The sequence below is a fragment of the Coregonus clupeaformis genome, chromosome 33, assembly GCF_020615455.1.
Source record: "Coregonus clupeaformis isolate EN_2021a chromosome 33, ASM2061545v1, whole genome shotgun sequence".
In the NCBI taxonomy this organism is placed as follows: domain Eukaryota; kingdom Metazoa; phylum Chordata; class Actinopteri; order Salmoniformes; family Salmonidae; genus Coregonus; species Coregonus clupeaformis.
The window spans coordinates 30,958,020-30,981,552 of record NC_059224.1 but is presented as its reverse complement, the minus strand read 5'-3'; the positions used below and the strand labels follow the sequence as shown (position 1 = coordinate 30,981,552).

At 41.7% G+C, this 23,533-nt stretch overlaps 1 protein-coding gene across 1 annotated transcript; it reads right to left on the bottom strand.

The window, feature by feature from the left end:
* Positions 1-477: 477 nt before the first annotated feature.
* LOC121549013 (tyrosine-protein kinase SRK2) lies at positions 478-23,058 on the bottom strand. The gene is made up of 8 exons (XM_041860782.2): positions 21,911-23,058; positions 18,413-18,534; positions 16,262-16,425; positions 15,743-15,911; positions 8,387-8,545; positions 1,689-1,870; positions 1,304-1,469; positions 478-1,014 (listed from the first exon to the last, which is right to left on the bottom strand). Exons 1-8 carry the CDS (start codon positions 22,285-22,287, stop codon positions 803-805), a joined length of 1,551 nt encoding a protein of 516 aa, XP_041716716.1. The 5' UTR covers positions 22,288-23,058; the 3' UTR covers positions 478-802.
* Between the last annotated feature and the right edge of the window lie 475 nt (positions 23,059-23,533).

Here is a 23,533-nt window from a genome sequence, read left to right as displayed (position 1 = left end):
AATAAGATTTACTCTCCAAATCCTCCCCCAAATCCAAGTCTGTCCAGTTGAATCATATCTTTCTGTGAAAATATTCTATCAACATTATTCTGTCATTCCTATGTATTCATGAGTGTTCAGTGATAATAGTGCCCTCTCTCACCATGCTTCAGAGTGGATAAAGTAAAACAAACAAAATACCCCTGATGAATACTTGGCAGCCAAGCAGTGGAAGAAGGCCTTCTATGCGGAGTGAATGCAGAACTAGTTCGCCAATCTAGATCCATCAGGCTTACCGGAGAACAGCTGTTGTTGTGCAAGCCCAACCGGGCCATGGACTGGGTTTGTGACTTCGTCAAGAGCATCTAGTGAGTTTAGCTGGATCTGAGATGTCAGCCTCAGTATCACCCATTTAAAAGTGCATTAAGTTGACAAACAAAATTTGAACTAGTGGGAGTCTCACAAACTACAGTTACAACAGAGGATTACCCGTCATAGTCATGTTGGACTTTCTTTAATGACAATACATGAGCAGCCAAATAAAACCTCCACAAACTTTTCCGATCAAACCGTTTATGGTCCCACATGTTCGACCACATAATATAATCCTAATAAATAGATATTCAACCATAATGTGATCAGGGAGAGGGCAGTTCAACTATGCTAAAAGCAATGCTACCGGTATGCTAGATACAAACTGTTGGGAGTATAAAATTGCATTTATCTTTGGTATTTGATTATATTACTTGTGGCAGAGTGGACATACCGTACTTTCCTCTGCTGACCCATGAGCAGAGCATAATTGATCCCTCTATATAGTACACTACTGGTAACGGTTGCCGTCATCGTAGGAGGTCACATCCAGGTCAAAGAAGTCCTCTAGCTTCCACTGTAGGGTCTCGAAGGTGGGTCTGTCCATCTCATTCTCCTTCCAGCAGTCAGACATGATCTCATACATCATCATGGGACAGCGTGGTGGGTTGGGCATCCTGTAGCCTGTGGGCAGACGCTGGACCACCTGGTAGTTGGTCATGGCTGGAACAATAACAGAGGGGATTATAGTTTTGATCTCACACAGTAACACAATCTAACCTGCTGCTGTGCGTTTAGTGTGGATAAACTATGAATGTTCCCTTGTGTGCCAGGTGTATTTTTAACTGTTGACTGTAGGGCATGCTACTCATACAATATTCCTACCCCGCCTGCTTACATTATTATACACTCAAACATTCCACGGTATTAAATAACAGGATTAACACTGACTGATTACACCAGCTTTATTTTCTATAGAGTAATACATTAAACATGCATGTAAAAGTCTTACTTGGATAGGGCATTCCGCCGAAGGTCATGATCTCATATAGCAGAATGCCGAAAGACCACACGTCAGACTTGATGGTGAACTTGCTGCTGTGGATGGCCTCCGGGGCGGTCCATTTCACAGGGAATTTAGTGCCCTCTTTAGCTTCGTACACATTCTCATTCTCCATCTAAAACACCAGAAAACAACAGGAATCAAATCTGACTCCTCAATACTTTAAAGAGCAGAATAAATAATTTTAGTGGGCCTCCAACAGTTTGATTTCATGTCTTAGAAAGAGAAATGGAGACTGGTCTTGATAAAGGCCTTGGCGCAGAAATTTTGACAAACAGTCCCAACTATATCCTCTTTTCTTGTTTTTCTTACAAAAAGATAAAGAGATACCCACCATGAAGACTCTGGCGAGGCCAAAGTCAGCCACCTTGCAAATGTTGTTCTCTCCCACCAGAACGTTCCGGGCCGCCAGGTCTCTGTGGATGTAGTTCTGCAGCTCCAGGTAAGCCATCCCAGCAGCCACCTGGGCCGCCATCTCTAGCTGGTCTGAGATGACCAGCTCCGTACCCTTGTCCTCTGTGGAGGAGGAGAGAAATAAAGTACCATGGTGAGAGAACTGATATTTCATTCTAATGAGTGCTTAAGTAAAATGTTATAGTACAATTTTCAGAATAACAGTCTGCATGCAAAAGTATGACTATGCGATTCCTTGTAAAAGTTTCTGAAGTTTAGAGTTCCCCCCCCAAAAAATTGCTAGTAATGGCTGAATGTCTGAATTTGAGCCAGTGTATAAGGGCATCTAGTGAAATATAGCGGTCTCGGGGCAACCAACATCAATTTCACATGGCCGCTCCATGAGGTGACCATCACTCTAACAGGCAATGACACTGCATATTTCACACTATGGCACAGCATCTCTCATGGGGAGTAAAACTCAAGGAGTGCTGGCAGTCACCAGGGAGTCGACAACATCAGATAATCTTAAATATACAGAGCATTCAGAAAGTATTCAGACCCCTTGACTTTTTCCACATTGTTACGTTACAGCCTTATTCTAAAATTGATTACATAGTTTTTTTCCCCCTCATCAATCTACACACAATACCCCATAATTATGAAGCAAAAACAGTTTATTTATGCAAATGTATAAAGAATAACAACAAATATCACATTTACATAAGTATTCAGACCCTTTACTTAGTACTTTGTTGAAGCACCTTTGGCAGCAATTACAGCCTTGAGTCTTCTTGGGTATGACGCTACAGGCTTGGCACACCTGTATTTGGGGAGTTTCTCCCATTCTTCTCTGCAGATCCTCTCAAGCTGTCAGGTTGGATGGGGAGCGTCACTGCACAGCTATTTTCAGGTCTCTCCTGAAAATGTTCGATTGGGTTCATGTCCGGGCTCTGGCTGGGCCACTCAAGGACATTCAGAGACTTGTCCCAAAGCCACTCCTGCGTTGTCTTGGCTGTGTGCTTAGGGTCGTTGTCCTGTTGGAAGGTGAACCTTCGCCTCAGTCTGAGATCCTGAGCAGGTTGTCATCAAGGATCTCTCTGTACTTTGCTCCGTTCATCTTTCCCTCGATCCTGACTAGTCTCCCAGTCCCTGCCATTGAAAGACATCCCCACAGCATGTTGTTGCCACCACCATGCTTCACCGTAGGGATGGTGCCAGGTTTCCTCCAGATTTGACACTTGGCATTCAGGCCAAGGAGTTCAATCTTGGTTTCATCAGACCAGCGAATCTTGTTTCTCATGGTCTGAGAGTCTTTAGGTGCCTTTTGGCAAACGCCAAGTGGGCTGTCATGTGCCTTTTACTAAGGAGTGGCTTCCGTCTGGCCACTCTACCATAAAGACCTGATTGGTGGAGTGCTGCAGAGATGGTTGTCCTTCTGGAAGGTTCTCCCATCTCCACAGAGGAACTCTGGAGCTCTTTCAGAGTGACCATCGGGTTCTTGGTCACCTCCCTGACCAAGGCCCTTCTCACCCGATTGCTCAGTTTGGCCAGGCGGCAAGCTCTAGGAAGAGTCTTGGTGGTTCCAAACTTCTTCCATTTAAGAATGATGGAGGCCACTGTGTTCTTGGGGACCTTCAATGCTGCAGACATTTGTTGGTACCCTTCCCCAGATCTGTGCATCGACACAATCCTGTCTCGGAGCTCTACGGACAATTCCTTCGACCTCATGGCTTGGTTTTTGCTCTGACATGCACTGTCAACTGTGGGACCTTATATAGACAGGTGTGTGCCTTTCCAAATCATGTCCAATCAATTGAATTTACCACAGGTGGACTCCAATCAAGTTGTAGAAACATCACAAGGATGATCAATGGAAACAGGATGCACCTGAACTCAATTTCAAGTCTCATAGCAAAGAGTCTGTTTTTCATTTTTTATAAATTTGCAAAAATTTCTAAATACCTGTTTTCGCTTTATCATTATGGGGTATTGTGTGTAGATTGATGAAGATATCTATTAATTTAATCCATTTTAAAATAAGGCTGTAACATAACAAAATGTAGAAAAAGTCAAGGGGTCTGAATACTTTCTGAAAGCACTGTAGATGAAATTCAATATACTCATTTAGAGCAATGATGAAATGCACGTGATTACGTAGCAATAGTGTTGAATACCATTATAATCACAATCATGCTTAAAAAAGGTAAGCATTTTGTGGTGTAGCATAGCTAAAAAAGAAAGATGGTACAATACAGGTTGCTTGGATGATCTCCTTCCCATTTTACACGTGTTGCTAGTCCATGGCATAGCACGTCAGCCATACATGGTTCTATGGTCATTGGCACATTTAATTATGTTCACACACATGCGAGCAAGCTGCGAGCGAGCACACACACACACACACACACACACACGTACACACACAAAATTATTCATAGAATGAGTCATATTAATCTGGTTGGCATAAAGGAAATTAAACAGTTATTCCATGATGCTGTTCTATTGCGGTCATAACAGCTCTGGGATAAAAGCCGGAGGTTGTTTGTTCCAGCCCACTCCCTAAACCACATCATCCCTCTGTACTTGAGCTGTGCAGTAAATAATTATATATATATATATATTTTTTTTTTTCCAGGACAGTCAGCCTGACCTCAAGTACAGTGGGGAAAAAAAGTATTTAGTCAGCCACCAATTGTGCAAGTTCTCCCACTTAAAAAGATGAGAGAGGCCTGTAATTTTCATCATAGGTACACGTCAACTATGACAGACAAAATTAGGAAAAAAATTCCAGAAAATCACATTGTAGGCTTTTTAATGAATTTATTTGCAAATTATGGTGGAAAATAAGTATTTGGTCAATAACAAAAGTTTCTCAATACTTTGTTATATACCCTTTGTTGGCAATGACACAGGTCAAACGTTTTCTGTAAGTCTTCACAAGGTTTTCACACACTGTTGCTGGTATTTTGGCCCATTCCTCCATGCAGATCTCCTCTAGAGCAGTGATGTTTTGGGGCTGTCGCTGGGCAACACAGACTTTCAACTCCCCTCCAAAGATTTTCTATGGGGTTGAGATCTGGAGACTGGCTAGGCCACTCCTTCGTTGCCCGGGCGGTGTGTTTGGGATCATTGTCATGCTGAAAGACCCAGCCACGTTTCATCTTCAATGCCCTTGCTGATGGAAGGAGGTTTTCACTCAAAATCTCACGATACATGGCCCCATTCATTCTTTCCTTTACACGGATCAGTCGTCCTGGTCCCTTTGCAGAAAAACAGCCCCAAAGCATGATGTTTCCACCCCCATGCTTCACAGTAGGTATGGTGTTCTTTGGATGCAACTCAGCATTCTTTTTCCTCCAAACACGACGAGTTGAGTTTTTACCAAAAAGTTATATTTATTTTGGTTTCATCTGACCATATGACATTCTCCCAATCCTCTTCTGGATCATCCAAATGCACTCTAGCAAACTTCAGACGGGCCTGGACATGTACTGGCTTAAGCAGGGGGACACGTCTGGCACTGCAGGATTTGAGTCCCTGGCGGCGTAGTGTGTTACTGATGGTAGGCTTTGTTACTTTGGTCCCAGCTCTCTGCAGGTCATTCACTAGGTCCCCCCGTGTGGTTCTGGGATTTTTGCTCACCGTTCTTGTGATCATTTTGACCCCACGGGGTGAGATCTTGCGTGGAGCCCCAGATCGAGGGAGATTATCAGTGGTCTTGTATGTCTTCCATTTCCTAATAATTGCTCCCACAGTTGATTTCTTCAAACCAAGCTGCTTACCTATTGCAGATTCAGTCTTCCCAGCCTGGTGCAGGTCTACAATTTTGTTTCTGGTGTCCTTTGTGGTTCTCAGTAGCTCAGCTGGTAGAGCACGGCGCTTGTAACGCCAAGGTAGTGGGTTCGATCCCCGGGACCACCCATACACACACAAAAAAAAATTATGCACGCATGACTGTAAGTCGCTTTGGATAAAAGCGTCTGCTAAATGGCATATTATTATTATTATTATGACTTTGACAGCTCTTTGATCTTGGCCATAGTGGAGTTTGGAGTGTGACTGTTTGAGGTTGTGGACAGGTGTCTTTTATACTGATATCAAGTTCAAACAGGTGCCATTAATACAGGTAACGAGTGGAGGACAGAGGAGCCTCTTAAAGAAGAAGTTAAAGGTCTGTGAGAGCCAGAAATCTTGCTTGTTTGTAGGTGACCAAATACTTATTTTCCACCATTTTTTGCAAATAAATTCATAAAAAATTCCTACAATGTGATTTTCTGGATTTTATTTTCTCAATTTGTCTGTCATAGTTGACGTGTACTTATGATGAGAATTACAGGGCTCTCTCATCTTTTTAAGTGGGAGAACTTGCACAATTGGTGGCTGACTAAATACTTTTTTCCCCCACTGTACATTAAGATCTCTCCTTCAGTCAGACTTTGATCCCTTCTCCCTTAAAGGAAAATTCCACCCAAAAACGTTTGCTATTTGTTTCATTAGTCCATTGTTGATATAGTCCCAAAATGTCTTGCATGTCAGCAATACATTTTTTAAGATACTGTTAGCAGTTGATGTTATTCTTCAATAACACAGACCCCAAAGAAAATCAGGGGGAGAAAAATATAATTTATTCAAAGAGAACAAATCATAGTTGTTATGCTGTGAAGTAGATGGTAGATGTTCATTCTTCCCTGTTCTCAATGTTTCTCCTCTGAACAAAGAGACAGGATGTAGTTTATAGCCTCAAGCCTAGCATGTGGCTGACCAATTAGAATTCCTTGCAATAAAATTGGGCCAATGGCCAACCCCCCAAGTATCTTGTTTCAGGTTCAATGTATAGACCATTTGGACCAATTAGAACTTGCCACATGTAGCTATGAATCAAAACAACTATTTCCATTGATCTTTAATTCCCTCTTATTCTCTAGTCCTCTTGACCTCTAGTCCTCTGTGGTGTATATTTATCTTCTAATATTCTTACAATAAAGTGCATTCGGAAAGTATTCAGACCCCTTGAGTTTTTCCACATTTTGTTACGTTACAGCCTTATTCTTAAATTGATGAAATTGTTTCATTTTGTCATCAATCTACACAGAATACCCCATAATGACAAAGCAAAAAAAGGTTTTTAGAAAATGTTGCTAATTTATTAAAAATACAAAATTGAAATATCACATTTACATAAGTATTCAGACCCTTTACTCATTACTTTGTTGAAGCACCTTTGGCAGCGATTACAGCCTTGAGTCTTCTTGGTTATGACGCTACAAGCTAGGCACACCTGTATTTGGGGAGTTTCTCCCATTCTTTGCAGATCCTCTGAAGCTCTGTCAGGTTGGATGGGGAGCGTCACTGCACAGCTATTTTCAGGTCTCTCCAGAGATGTTTGATCGGGTTCAAGTCTGGGCTCTGACTGGACCACTCAAGGACATTCAGAGACTTGTCCCGAAGCCACTCCTGCGTTGTCTTGGCTGTGTGCTTAGGGTCGTTGACCTGTTGGAAGGTGTCTGAGGTACTGAGCACTCTGGAGCAGGTTTTCATCAAGGATCTCTCTGTACTTTGCTCCGTTAATCTTTCCCTCGATCCGGACTAGTCTCCCAGTCCCTGCCGCTGAAAAACATTCCCACAGCATGATGCTGCCACCACCATGCTTCACCGTAGGGATGGTGCCAGGTTTCCTCCAGATGTGACACTTGGCATTCAGGCCAAAGAGTTCAATCTTGGTTTCATCAGACCAGAGAATCTTGTTTCTCATGGTCTGAGAGTCCTTTAGATGTCTTTTGGCAAACTCTAAGCAGGCTGTCATGTGCCTTTTACTGAGGAGTGGCTTCAGTCTGGCCACTCTACCATAAAGGCCTGATTGGTGGAGTGCTGCAGAAATGTTTTGTGCCTCAACACAATCCTGTCTCGGAGCTCTACGGACAGTTCCTTCAACCTAATGGCTTGGTTTTTGCTCTTACATGCACTGTCAACTGTGGGACCTTATATAGACAGGTGTGTGCCTTTCCAAATAATGTCCAATCAATTTAATTTACTACAGGTGGACTCCAATCAAGTTGTAGAAATATCTCAAGTATGCACCTGAGCTCCATTTCGAGTCTTATAACAAAGAGTCTGAATACTTATGTAAATAAGGAATTTCTGTTTTTATTTGGAATACATTTGCACAATTGTTTTGTTTTTTCACTTTGTCATTATGGGGTATTGTGTGAAGATTGATGAGGACATTGTTTTATTTAATTCATTTTAGAGTAAGGCTGTAACATAACAAAATGTGGAAAAAGGGTAGGGGTCTGGACACTTTCCGAATGCACTGCATGTAACTTTCAAAATACAGAAGCCTGGCACGTATTATGCATTTTGCATAGTTTGTAGAGGCAACTGTATCACACCTATACATAAAGTGAAGAGGGAGCAAAACTGTAGCTTTTTTTGGTTGTTGCCAAACTTTCACTTCACTCTGTTACATAAGTTAAAGAAACGTCTGTACTGTATTTCAACTCTTGTTACAGTTGGCACATTGTTGAGGTGGTGTTCTAATCTACACGTCCGACAACATCCAGGGTCTGGTCCATTGAGGAAAGTGCAGTGGTCTTGTACGTAGGTAGGTTATAATGCAATACACTAGTGTGTTCTTACTTTGGAGGTACTCCAGCAGACTGCCGTTTTTCATGAGCTCTGTGATGATGTAGATGGGTTCCTCCACAGTACACACAGCGTAGAGCTGGATCAGTTTGGGGTGCCGCAGTTTCTTCATGATCTGGGCCTCCTGTAGGAAGTCCTTTACGTCCATGGTGCCTAGGATAACAAGAACATGTATACGTTGTATTGAACTCTAACACTAGCTGGAATTCAATCCAACCTGCACTGTGACGTAGACATTTTTTAAATGTCCAGTGCAGTCAAAAACGTGATTGTGTTTTATATACTGAATAAAAATATAAACGCAACAATTTCAAAGATTATAAGGAAATCAGTCAATTGAAATAAATTAATTAGGCCCTAATCTATGGATTTCACATGACTGAGAATACAGATATGCATCTGTCGGTCACAGATACCTTTAAAAAATGTAGGGGTGGCCTCCCGAGTGGCGCAACGGTCTAAGGCAGTGCTTGAGGGGTCACTACAGACCCGGGTTCAATCCCAGGCTGTGTCACAACCGGCCGTGACTGGGACTCCCATAGTGCGGCGCACAATTGGCCCAGCGTCATCTGGATTAGGGGAGGGTTTGGCCGGGGGGGCTTTACTTGGCTCATCGTGCTCTAGCGACTCCTTGTGGCGGGCCGGGCGCCAGTTGTACTGTGTTTCCTCCAACACATTGATGCGGCTGGCTTACGGGTTAATAATAATAATAATAATAATAATAATAATAATAATAATAATAATAATAATATGCCATTTAACAGATGCTTTTATCCAAAGCGACTTACAGTCATGCTTGCATCAAAAAAATGTTTTACGTATGGGTGGTCCCGGGGATCGAACCCACTACCCTGGCGTTACAAGCGCCATGCTCTACCAATTGAGCTACAGAGGACCACGTTAAGCAGGCGGGAGTTAAGAAGCGCGGTTTGACAGGTCATGTTTCTGAGGACGCATGACTCGACCTTGGCCGAGCCCATTGGGGAGTTGCAGCGATGAGACAAGATCGCAATTGGATATCACAAAATAACTGCGAGAATACGGCTAGGTTCGAAGATACAGGGAATAATTGACTTAGTAATTGCTATCGGCAAGGTCCGTAACTACGTGGATACGGCTAGGTTCGAAGAATTACACCGGCAAGGTCCGTAACTACGAGGGTACGGCTAGGTTCGGGAAATTTTTGATAAATACTAGCGACTGGCAAGGTCCGTAACTTCGAGGGTACGGCTAGGTTCAGCGGAGTATTTTGAAGATAGTAGAGGAGGCTGTGTGCCCAAATAGAAGAGGCTGTGTGCCCAAATAGATTGTGTGTGGAGTGTAAGTGTGTCATTTATGACTGTGTGACATATTTGACTGTGTGATAGGATTATGACTGTGTATTGTGAGTGAGTGCGATAACTGTGTACTATTTTTGCTGTGTGATAACTGTATACTATGTTTAACTGTGTACCATTTTTGGCTGTGAATACAAATAATATTTTAAAACAGTAAATAATGAGAATTACAATTAGGAAATAAAGTTTAAATTGTGCAAACGTTAACAAAAGACACCCATAGGAGGTACTATAAAAAGTTAGACAGTGCGAGTGTTGTCGTATGCATGAGCGTGTGAATGATAAACCTGTATACATTGATAGAAAACTAATTGGGAATCAAATACGTCTGTGGCTGTCCAAACTGTATAATTTGGGGATAACTGTTGGGTTTGTGGTTGCTTAAACCATATAACCCGTTAATAACAATTGGGAACATAAAGCTAAAGTGATGAATTGTGTGACTGAACTGAAACGTTTGAGCTGATATGATTGAACTGTGGCGTTTGATGTTTGACATAGCATAATACTGGTTTTAGGTGCTTGGGTTGAGGCTTTTTGGTTGATTATTTAATGTAACGTTTGATGTTTGACCCTGCAAAATACTGGTTAAACAATTAGACTGAAATAATTTGGTTTATCGTTGAAATATAAACATGCACCAACTTTAACTAATTAGGAGGGAATGATTTGATTTAAATAAATAGACTAAAGTACCTTAATTAACGGCAGAATATTGAAAACACTAAAACAAAACACAGCTCCTCAAAAGAGCCTACTCCCAGAGGAGAGGAAGAGAGAGTTGCAAAGGGAGGGGCTGGAGACAGCGGAAGTGTGGCTTTTGGAGCCAGGAAAGACTGGGAGTTGGCTGGGAACACAACGGGGCGATTGTTTGAGAGGTGCCTATAAATTTATAACGATATATATGTATGGGCTTGCTCACCCGAACGTAGACGTACATCATGGGTGAGAAAGTAGAGAATATTTACATTTGCATTTTTGGTAATTTGGCAGACGCTCTTGTCCAGAGCGACTTGCAGGAGCAATTGGGATTGAGTGACTTGCTCGAGGGCACATCGGCAGATTTTTCGCCTGGTCGGCTCGGGGATTGGAACCGGCGACCTCTCGGTTGTTGGCGCGGCGCTATTGGTCACTAAGCTGCCTGCCGCCCCATATGAGTTTAAGGTTGTGCCGTTGTTTGATCATTTGATAAGGTTTTAATGGGTAATCGGACCATAACTAATGTGGTTATGGAAGTAATGTATCAATAGTGGAGAGCCGATAGGGGGCTCCATTGAACTATTATGGTTTATTTGGCATTTCAATGGCATAAGGGGAAATCTGTATGTATGAGAGGAATTCGATTATGTATTATTATAGTATTATGGACACTCCGTAATAAATAAACTGAACCAAACAAGACTTTACTACAGCAATAGAGGATGGTTAATGTTGTTACGTTAGTTTTTAAACCCGATGATAGAAGTAAATGCAGAACGCTGTTAGAGAGTGTGTTTTATTTTTCCTACTAGGGTGTTTGAGATGAGAGGGCTGGCTAGATGGTGAGTGATGACGTGGCTGGTTGTGCGACATGGAAGTTGTTGTTGTTTGGCGTGCTTTGAAAGCATCGCAGATGGTGTGGAGTGACAGATGGTATGTAGAGGGTTCCTGGTTCGAAAAAAGGTAGGGACAGTGAGTAAAGCTTTCGTATTGGGGCTATATACCTAGATTACTATGTGGATTGAGAAATGTGAAAGGTTGAATTAGATAGCTTAAGTAGAAATATTCTAGAAAGGTCTATGAAAATATGTTACAAGGTCCCCATGCGCTTTCCCCGAAGGAGCAAGGGGAGGGTGAGAGAGAGTTCAAATGTTAGGAACATAATTAAATGTATGCTTATCAACGATAGCAAGTATTTGTTTTATTAATTAGGGCGTAATCAGAGAGAACAGTTAAAGAAATTGAATAGCCAACTGAAATGGGTTAGCGGGAAAATATAAATAGTTGGTACATTTTAGAACGATAATTTATTTTGGTTACGGGGAAGCAAGTGGCATTGGCTGTTGTGCTGGGGGAATAGCGCCAGCCTGTGGTGGGTTATGGATTTGTTACATAAACAAACTTATATTTTAAACTAAAGTGATGGAATAGGCTACAATTATAACATTATCAGAAAAAAGGCACAATTTAATGTGAAATAGTTATTACAATTATTATTGATAGTTATTACAGTCATTATCATTGATCCAGTAATGATAGAAGGATAGTAGGGTTAGGACTGGGGATATCTGTATCATGTTTTGTGTGTACTACCATCTTTAGATTATAACCAGGAGAAAGAGATTAGCTCATCTCGTTGGAATGTTGCCCAGGGCTAGGGGAGCAGTAGTGAAGTTAGGCAGTATTTAGGTCATAAAAGTGAGCTACCAAATTAAGTGAGGCCTGGCTATTTGTGGTTGTTGTTTTTCAAATTGGGTTTTCAGCAGGTCAAGGGTGATAGATCTTAGAGAAGCACACACAGTGAATTTTATGGAGTTTTTTAGGTTTTGGCTGAGTTTGGGGTACATATGATTTCTTATGAGAATGAATGTCATGAGGACTTAATGAACACTTGGGATAACTAACATTTATGAAATATTTAGAATAATGGTAATGTTTAGTATACTATGGGATGGCAATTGGATAATGAATTACCAATATTACCTAAGTGATTGTTTAGGTAGGTGGTAATATTGACACATGGGCAAATCATGTGTCAAATGGGGGATGGATGGTATGGTAGGAGATGGTAGGATTAAATAATAAATATATACGAAGGAGAGGACAAAATACTTTTAAAAAAACAACAAAAAAAAACAAAAGATTAGAAATTGAGAGCTGAACATGTATGTGTGAAGATAGTTTATTAACCACACCCGTATGTCAGAGGTTTTGTGCCCCACAGGTGAACTAAAGGAGAAGGTAACCCACTCTATCTAACCAGGAGACTGGGTGTGGATCCAGTCCCTAAAAGAAGAAAAACTGGAAGCAGGCCTGTTGGGAAGGGCCCTACCAAGTCCAATTAGATCCACCTGGGTGCATGTCACACACGGCAAAAAGGTAAACCCAGTTACACCTGACGAACAAACACAGAGTTAGGAGAAAGAACCGATCACCACTAGGGCTCTGGGGTTGGCTCCTTAACGAAGATTCCCTTACCCTGTCTGATCATCCCTGTGTGAGTTCGATAAAAGGTAAAGCAATGGGTTGGCCTCTGGCGTCTGACATGTTCTCAGGGCGAGGGTGGGGATTCACAGGTCTCCCGACGGTAGGTAGCTGTCTGATTGTGGGGGCCATATTCCTAGCACACTCAAACCCTCCTGATCAGCCAGAAGTAGTAGTTAACCTAACACAAGTTGATAAAATAATACCTGAGCACAGTCTACAAAGGCATAGGAGACAGCTAGACGTAGGGAAAGGGGACGTACTAGGGACTTTAGGGAAGGACATCACCATATGTATGTCACCATGTACATCCTGGGACTATGTAGTTGCTCATACCGAGCGGGGGGGGGATATGTCAATCTCCATACACAGTTTAGGGACAGGTGTAGTATTGTGAAAGTAGGGAATTACCAGAAAAGGCAGTGCGACCCATATAAGGGTAGGTACTGTCTGAAAGTCTGAATTACGCTAAAACAGGTTACAGACCTGACAAGTGAGATATCCTCTTCAACTGGGGCACCCTATAGAGTAAACCTCTCTGAGGGAGGTAGTGAGACCGGGGCTGTGGTGAAGATAGTGCAAACTATAGACCTGAAGGAAGTAGGACAGGTGGAGACGGGGTGTAGATATCTTGACCTGTGGTTGGAATGGATTCAGTATACGGCAAGAACTATGTCTAAAGAGGACTGTTATGCCTGTGGGACAGCCAAACCAAGGTTAACAACTACTCCGTTCCCCTTGACAGGCTTTGACTCTCTGTCAGGTTTATCCTCCATGCAAGCCACCTGGGAATGTGGTGAAAGAGTCTTGTAGTAACTTGCACTATCTGTATCCCCCGATAACAAAGTCATCCCGACCTAGGTTGCCTCTGTTTGAAGTCACAGGGGATTCTTATTGTTTTTCTAGGACTAGTAAGAAAGGATACAGGGTAGGGCATCTTAGCTCCTGCTCCCACACAGAGAATATCACAACTAAAGAGACCATGACTAATCTCTCCTCTTTGTTGCAGCCAGAGGATTTTAGGAACCAAAACCAGGCCCGTGCTGACATCTGATGGTTGTGTGGTGATAACAGATTGTGAACTCACCTACATACGCAAACAATCAAACGTGTCAGAGACTGGTGAGTTGTCACGTAGAAAGTAGGACCTCCTCCCGGGATCCTTTGATGAAAGGATATATATTGATGGGATAGCAGTACCTCGAGGGGTTCCAATAGAATTCAAAGCTAGGAATCAGATCGCAGCTGGGTTTGAATCAAGTCTTTTCTGGTGGTCAACAATTAATAAAAACGTAGATTGGATTAATTATATTTACTATAACCAGCAAAGATTTATAAACCACACTCGTGATGCAATAAAGGGATTAGCTGAGCAGACAGCGGCAACTAGCTTAATGACATGGCAGAATACAATAGCTTTAGATATGCTTTTGGCTGAGCGGGGCGGAGTTTGTGTTCTGTTTGGATCTATGTGCTGTACTTTCATCCTCAAACAATATAGCACCGGACGGGTCCGTGACCAAAGCGCTTCAGGGACTCACCACGTTGGCGAACGAACTGGCTGAGAACTCTGGTATTGATAGCTCCATAAACGGTTGGTTTGATAACATATTTGGTAAATGGAAAACTATTGTTGTAACTATTCTGGGTGAAGTTATAGCTTCTATGGGTATACTTGTTCTTTGTGGATGTTGTCTTATTTCCTGTGTCTGAGGGTTGGTGAGAAAAGGAGATGGAGAAGGTGGTTTCCCAACAGATGGTGAGATACGGCCCAATCCCGGACTCCGACCTAAGGAATGAAGGATATGACCTACCAGGCTTGGTGGAGTGACACCCTAGAGGGTGTCTAAAGGGGGCCAAAATGTACTTCCCTGTTTGTGTTTTAATAATCTTGTGTTTTGTGTTCTATTAATCCTGTGTTTTATGCTTTATTAATCAAGTTAACCATTGTGAATGTTTGTCTTTCCTTATGTGAAGGTTTGAAGTTCCTGGGTGACTTGTAGCCAACTCAGTACAAGTTAGGTGTAGATGGAAGGCCTGAGGGTTGTTATTTTTCAGTATCATTATTGCCTATTAATAAAAGTGTGATTATTTTTGTTTGTATTGTATTTTAATGAGTGAAACCCTGTGTTTTCTTATTTTGGGTTCACACCCAGTGGGTGTGAAAAGGGGGATTGTGGGGATTTATTATTCTCATAAATGGATGGGATGACTAACTTAGAAAGAATGCATTAATGATTAAAGCATAAAAAGGTCTGTACTGTACTGATATAAATTGTTTCACCTAACATGCTGTGATTAATGTGAGGAGCTGTTTTAGGGAGTAGGGGAAGATAAGAATTTGTGTCTCCAAATACTAGACTACACTGCTTCTTTGTGATCTGTGAACCGTCCTTGGACGTAGAAATGGTGTCTATGGGAGCTGGCTCTACAGGTTGTTATGATAAGAACTTATGACTGGCAACAGTGTGCAACGGTGGAGCCTGTAACAATGGATTAGTTCTCTGAATGCCCTGCGTGGTATTTCAGTGGACCCGTATATACGAACATCATATTTACCATTGAAGGTTTTGCATTAATTAAAATACTAGTCTATTTAGAAGACGTGTATTGACCTCTTTTGTTCCTAATACCAGATTTGAATTGACGCAACTTAACAGTACCTATGATGAAAATTACAGGCCTCTCTCATCTTTTTAAGTGGGAGAACTTGCACAATTGGTGGCTGACTAAATACTTTTTTCCCCCACTGTATAACAAAATCAAGGATTTGAAAATAAAGTGATTTTATGGGTTTGAATCCTGTGTTTGTGTGGAACAGGCTATTTACCAGGTTTGAGGGTCTTCACTGCTACTGCAGTGGTCTCGTTCCAGAGGCCTTCATAAACTTCTCCAAATTGCCCAGCGCCCAGTTTATTCAGCAGTTTCACAGACGTCCGGTCAATCTCCCAATGGTCGGCAGTGTTGTAGGACAGACCATGGGTCTGAGGCACCTCCATCTGACAGGAGAGAGATACAGCATCAGCCGAGACAGAGGAACTGGCCCAAAGTAGAACCTGACACACTGTCCTCTCTACTGTTCAGGAAAACCACATGACAGTTGTTCTATTGTCCTTTGTGAGCGGTTAATGGTGCTATACATGGTTGACATGGAACATTATCAGGCTAATGCATTAGGCCCAATATTTGAACAGGGTTTCTGTGATCTGGATAATCTTTAGCAAATTTGCCAGGCACATTTGTTCCATAAAGTGTGTGTACATGAATTCAGATCAAAAGGGCCACTAAACAAATCTGCTTTATCGCAATCACATGATAGTTAATAAAGAAAGTAAATGGAACACCATACCTTTTTACATGGTTCAAGCAGCCGCACACAGAGCCCATCCTCCAGTTTTGAGTAATGTTCCACCAACTCCCTCAGAGTTAGGAAGTTCTTCGACCTTGCCACGTAGTAGCCTCCAGTGTCCAGCTTCCTTACTTTGTAGTGCTTCACTTTGCACTGGTCCAGTACTGAAAGATACATACAAAGCATAAGGGCACAATACTAAAAAAGTGTGAATAAAGACAGTAAAATCAACCATGGCCATGAAAATGTGCGCCGAAGAGTAAAAAAATTGGGAAAGTACCATGTTAAAATCTGTCATTCAGAAATTACATAAGGCCAAGTCCATGGTAACAGAAGGACACAGACTCAATGCTAAACAAAAAATATTGATTGCCAAGTTAAACAAACCATACAACTCTATGCACAAGGACTACTTTTAACAATTTTTACTGAAAAGTTAACAAAAACGTATTTACTCGAAGAACAGCGCAGATGTAAATTTTGGTAACAGAATGACAGGAAAATCTCCCTCAGTTTTTTCTACGTGACCACGTTTTCCAAAAACTCTTAAATATCTACTCCGAATTAAGATTCAAAAATGTCTGCAGAAAGAATGGGGTGTCAGTTATGACATGACACACACAAAAAAAAAAAAAGCTATGGGTTCTTTTTGGTTATTTAACTACAGTAAGTGAAGTGGATTAACACCCGCTAACAGAATGAAATCGTGGGTCCCTGATCTGTACTAAACAGAAATGCATCATTATGAATTCTCTTCCATGGTGATGTAACCCCGAGGACACAAAGGTAGAAAAATGTAATATCCTCTTTTGCATGTTTGGGTATTATTCTAAACACTGGCTATTATTCTAATGAGCTCAAACAAGACCAAATTTGGTTGGTCTGGACCGGAACAAATCTGTACCAATCATAGACGTCTATCTTTCACAAGTTTGGACATCACAGTATAGCATAGTAGAGTACAGTAAGGTACAATAGAGTACAGCACAATAGAGTATAGTCCAGTAAAGTACAGTTCAGTAAATTATACTGTACTCTACTCTTGTACTAAACACTACTGTACTGACCTATACTCTACTTTTCTGTACTGTGCTGCCGAAAGTTGAAAAACAGACACTTATGATTGGTTCAGATTTGGACTGACCAAATTTCAACTACTTTTCAACATCCATGGATGTCCGATGTCGGTGTCGGTGTCCAGTGGGTGAGAAGGCTGGTTACAGAAAATGTTTTGTAAAATGGGAAGAGAGGGGGCTCATGGGTAAGTGTCAGTAAGCTCAGCTGGTAGAGCACGGCGCTTGTAACGCCAGGGTAGTGGGTTCGAGCCCCGGGACCACCCATACACAAAAATGTATGCACGCATGACTGTAAGTCGCTTTGGATAAAAGCGTCTTCTAAATGGCATATTATATTATTATTATATTATAACCGTCAGGGGGCGAGATACGTTTTCCAGACTGTTTTCACACTTTTGCTTTGACCACCACACCACAGAAAGAGAAAGAAAACAGTGGAAGGGAGGACAGTAGCAGGTGACCCAACTTTGGTTTGTGACTACTATGACTAATGTACTATTATAAACATGAACAATACATAGGCAGATAGCAACACCGTTGAACTTTCCTGTAATCATGTTACTATGAGATTATTGCATCTGTCGTGACTAAGTTAATAGACCACTGTAAATGTATAAGCAAGGGACTTTTTCCTTCCGACAGAAATGGCCAGCCAGAATCATGTGGCCTTAAGTGATGTTATCACAGTCTCTTTATAAGAAGAGAGGTCTCCCTATTTGTTTAATTTTATGACCTTGAACCTTCAAACATTTCAGTGCACTATGGGAGACTGTGATTTACCCAGAGCAAAGTGGGGATTGTTCAGGAATGAAGAAACAACTTGTGTTCTTTGTGCATCGAGTTCCCTCCTCATACCGGGAGCACAAGGAAATAGATTGATCGAACAATAAAACCACAAAATACAATCCTGAACAATAAAGCGAAGTCACAAAATGTGTCAAACATCACAAAGTAATTCAAAACCTGTTACCAGTAATGTGAGCATACTGTGAGAGTACATATTTGGTGGGATACAGATCTGAGCTTTAGTCTCTTGCAGATGCAACAAGTTCAAGAACATGACGCTGAGATTTACCTGAGAGTGAGAGCTCTCCTTTCTGACTCTCACAGTGTCTGATGAGGAAGGCTCCATGCTGGTTCCCCTCAGACAGAAGCAGCTTCTCAGCATCCAGTCTCTTGGTGTCCGCAAAGTACCATCTGTATAGCAGAACAGGAGGAAACAACTGTCAACACCAGCATCATCATAGATATTCACTTGCACTGCACAGTGATATTGAGTTGGTGGGTAGGTACATTAAGGTGTTTGCCTAGCTTAGGGTTTTTACCAATACATCAAACAGATCAATATGATTGATACTATACTATATCCATCCACTAATCAAGTTAAATCAGGTTATGTACACTATGAGACCGTGAAACAAGTCCTGATTACCAAGACAAAACCCTCTCAAGGTTCCCACAGACAGTGTGTTGTTAAAGGCAAAAACTAGGACTGCAGCTTAACTAAAACCAGTTTCAGGGGATGATCACCAGGACAATACTCTTGAGTCACACCCAAGATAATATGACTGACTTTGTTCAGAAGATGGACCCCTCATTACATATGAAACCCTTTACTTTTAATTGTATGTCTCAATGGCATTGATACATTGAATAAAAAGGTGTGGTTAGTTGTTTTTCATAGGATATGATAAGATTCAATATTTCCATCATTCTTGAACAGCTCATTTATGAATGGTACCTGTTCCATTATTTCAAACCATTACCCCAACATTACTTTTGACCAAGAAACCCAGGTCTGTTTGGTTGTCAAAGTTAAGTTTTACTCTCCGTCATGTCATGCCAAGTGCAATTGCCTTGCTTAACCAGTTTCTTTCTATATATAGCCAGTGCACTTGTGTGTGTGTTGACGCTACAAAAGGTTGTCAATATGTACAGTTGAAGTCGGAAGTTTACATACACCTTAGCCAAATACATTTAAACTCAGTTTTTCACAATTCCTGACATTTAATCCTAGTAAAAATTCCCCGTTTTAGGTCAGTTAGGATCACCACTTTATTTTAAGAATGTGAAATGTCAGAATAATAGTAGAGAGTGATTTATTTCAGCTTTTATTTCTTTCATCACATTTCCAGTGGGTCAGAAGTTTACATGCACTCAATTAGTATTTGGTAGCATTGCCTTTAAAATTGTTTAACTTGGGTCAAACGTTTTGGGTAGCCTTCCACAAGCTTCCCACAATAAGTTGGGTGAATTTTGGCCCATTCCTCCAGACAGAGTTGGTGTAACGGAGTCAGGTTTGTTGGCCTCCTTGCTTGCACACGCTTTTTCAGTTCTGCCCACAAATGTTCTATAGGATGGAGGTCAGGACTTTGTGATGGCCACTACAATACCTTGACTTTGTTGTCCTTAAGCCATTTTGCCACGACTTTGGAAGTATGCTTGGGGTCATTGTCCATTTGGAAGACCCATTTGCGACCAAGCTTTAACTTCCTGACTGATGTCTTGAGATGTTGCTTCAATATATCCACATAATTTTCCTTCCTCATGATGCCATCTATTTTCTGAAGTGCACCAGTCCCTCCTGCAGCAAAGCACCCCCACAGCATGATTCTGCCACCGCCGTGCTTCACGGTTGGGATGGTGTTCTTCGGCTTGCAAGCAGCCCCCTTTTTCCTCCAAACATAACGATGGTCATCATGGCCAAACAGTTCTGTTTTTTTTTCATCAGACCAGAGAACATTTCTCCAAAAAGTAAGATATTTGTCCCCATGTGCAGTTGCAAACCGTAGTCTGGCTTTTTTATGGCGGTTTTGGAGCAGTGGCTTCTTCCTTGCTGAGTGGCCTTTCAGGTTATGTCGATATAGGACTCGTTTTACTGTGGATATAGATACTTTTGTACCCGTTTCCTCCAGCATCTTCACAAGGTCCTTTGCTGTTGTTCTGGGATTGATTTGCACTTTTCGCACCAAAGTACGTTCATCTCTAGGAGACAGAACGTGTCTCCTTCCTGAGCAGTATGACGGCTGCGTGGTCCCATGGTGTTTATACTTGCGTACTATTGTTTGTACAGATGAACGTGGTACCTTCAGGCATTTGGAAATTGCTCCCAAGGATGAACCAGACTTGTGGAGGTCTACACATTTTTTTCTGAGGTCTTGGCTGATTTCTTTTGATTTCCCCATGATGGCAAGCAAAGCGGCATTGAGTTTGAAGGTAGGCCTTGAAATACATCCACAGGTACACCTCCAATTGACTCAAATGATGTCAATTAGCCTATCAGAAGCTTCTAAAGCCATGACATCATTTTCTGGAATTTTCCAAGCTGTTTAAAGGCACAGTCAACTTAGTGTATGTAAACTTCTGACCCACTGGAATTGTGATACAGTGAATTATAAGTGAAATAATCTGTCTGTAAACAATTGTTGTAAAAATGACTTGTGTCATGCACAAAGTAGATGTCCTAACCGACTTGCCAAAACCATAGTTTGTTAACAAGACATTTCTGGAGTGGTTGAAAAACGAGTTTTAATGACTCCAACCTAAGTGTATGTAAACTTCCGACTTCAACTGTAAATACAGCTACTGTAAAACTAAACAAAAAATTTACATGTACATTGAATCTCTTTAGGGTTGAACCACTTGGTTTTTACAGATATATTTTCCTCTGATCTGGATAATTATTAACTAATCCATTGTGCTTCCTCATCATTGACAATCATTAACTAGTTTGACCAACCACTTAGCATTTACCTATTGATTAAATCTGTTCACAATATCCAAAGTTGGCATGCATTAAACTAAACAAAATAATGACATTACTGTAGCCTATGTCAACTGTTGGTTAGTCATGTGTCATGTGTTTGTTAGAGAGCAGTCACTCAAATCTGAGGCCACATCAAGGACTAGGTTATGAGGAAGTGCAGGGAATAAATAAAGCACTTACAGTATTGTGACTCATCATATTCCACAACACTGAGTCAATGTGCAACTCTGAATTTAGCTAATCTTTCGATTGGCACAATAAACATTACACAACAGAATGCACCAAGGCTATATAGAGCATGCTCATTCTCATAAACTGTGAATGTATACAAATATTTGCCAAATCTTCTTGGAATGGTCCAGTGGTGTAGGGATACCAACAGGTCAGTTATGATGGTTAATCAAATAAGCACAACAGAAGAGTGTCAGATAGCTAGTGTCCCATTCTAAAATGATGGTTAGGTGATCAGTGGGATCAGGGGTAAAGCAGCTCTGGAACATGCCTCAAGTGTGTGTGAGTCTTTAATGCTTTACTCTGGCCTCAAGTAGCCCAAGAATAAGTAAAGGTTTTAAAGGATGTAGACTGAATTTTAATAGGCTACCCTATAAATGGAAGATTTATTAAATAAGTAATTTTCTGTAGCCCATTCTGTTCTTCACCTCATTGAATGAAGCCACAGAAACATTATTCAAACCTGACCTGGTGCTGTTCTAGTCTATACAGTAGCCTATGTCAACTACTTCAATAGAATAATTCATCCAGCACTTAATTTTGAATTGATATAAATGGTGAAGGTAGGCTACTTACGGTTCCGCATCCAGGCTCTCCACAGGTGCCACATAATTGGCTGGAATGTAACCCTTCTTGTCAGCTGAAATTCCAGTGAGTGCATTTGCATACCACCAATCGCCAGCACTTTTGTCTAGAGCGTCTAACTTGTCCCCAGCATTGAAACTCAAGTCCTCCACGGTTCGGGCGGTATAATCGTAGAGAGCGATGTAAACGTATCCCGGTTTCTCAAGGGGTATTGGTGGCAAAGCCCTGTTGGTGGGCTCCTCCGCATGAATGTTTTTGATCACCACGATTTCTCGCTTCTCCTTCCCCGGATCTGAATCTGACGGCGGTTTATTAAAACACGGGAAAACAGTCTGACAACACCACAAGCACTTACCTCGAATTTCCATTGTGAATACTCCCAGGTTTATCACACTAAACCATTTTGTGATAAAAAAAATAAAATGTAAGCGGTCTCTTTTGGCGTTTATTTTCCACTTCGGTTAGAACGAATTTCACATCATGGATTGGATCCTAGAAAGTTTCACTCATTCCCGAAACGTCTTGTCAAACCTGGTCTTTGGACTGGAATAGCACAAAAACACCCTGACCAGCAGTAAAATAAAGTGATGTATTGCCCGATGCCAACTGTCACCATGTTTCCTGGTTAGCCTACTTTAAATGATCGTTAATTTGCTGCTGGGGAGACCTGTGTGCACTTTGAGCGCTACCCAGGGGTGTTTACTTTATTGTACCGCCTGCAGGGCAATAATAGCATACCTGTATCATTCCTACCCCATTCATAGACGACAACTACCTTTTGGGTCTATATTGCCGAAGGTATCTTCTTCCCGGGGACTTTTGTTAAGAGCTCCGGAGCTCGGTCTGAACACAAACACGCGCTTGCGGTACGGTTTGGAATCATAAGGAATGTGGGCTACCTTTCATATCGGCGATAAATAATTTTAAAAAAACGTAAGGTTAAAATACTACACGCCTTTAGTTAGTGTTCCCACATGGCCATACCTACATGTTACAACCAGTGGCGTGTATTCATGGATTCCAAGGGAAGCCAGGCTTCCCCAAAAAATTGACCAAGAAAAAATATATATAAACATAAAATGATGCATCTATCGTCTCTAATTTTCCATCAATTTGCAAGAATGTATCTCACACGAGAAAGCATCCGAGCAAGCGAAACAGCGCCCTCTGTCTCTCTACGTGTAGGCCATCTATCTGATGCTGTCTGGTCCAAACGAGTATGACATTGTTGCCGCCAGTAGCATTGAAGGCAAGGTAAGCCAGCGAGCGTTGCCTCCCTTGACAAAAAAAGCTTTGAGCTAAACCAGTCCTTCTCAAATAGTGGGGCGCGCCCCCCTGGGGGGGCTCGTGTGACCCCGGGAAACATGCTTTTTTTAGCCGCAGGGAGTAGTTTTTTTTTGTTGCACCGAACAAGAGCACAGAGCAGGAGATATGAAGTGCAGATAACAAACCCTTAAGAGACACCATGGAAACATATTTAACAGGGATGAAAAGAAAGGCGGAGAGAGACGGAGATAATGAGACAAAACGTAAGTCTCCCGAAAGCTAAGACGAGGAAATATGACGAAGCGTATGTAGCGCTTGGCTTCACTGTGACTACGGTGGGAGAAGAGG

Excerpts from the sequence above, each read along its gene's own strand:
- LOC121549013 (XM_041860782.2), bottom strand. The coding sequence starts at position 22,287 with ATGGAAATTCGAGGTAAGTGCTTGTGGTGTTGTCAGACTGTTTTCCCG. Across the intron at positions 15,912-16,261 it reads TGCTTGAACCATGTAAAAAG|ATGGAGGTGCCTCAGACCCA; the intron begins GTATGGTGTTCC and ends CTCTCCTGTCAG. Across the intron at positions 1,470-1,688 it reads GCCTCGCCAGAGTCTTCATG|ATGGAGAATGAGAATGTGTA; the intron begins GTGGGTATCTCT and ends CTGGTGTTTTAG.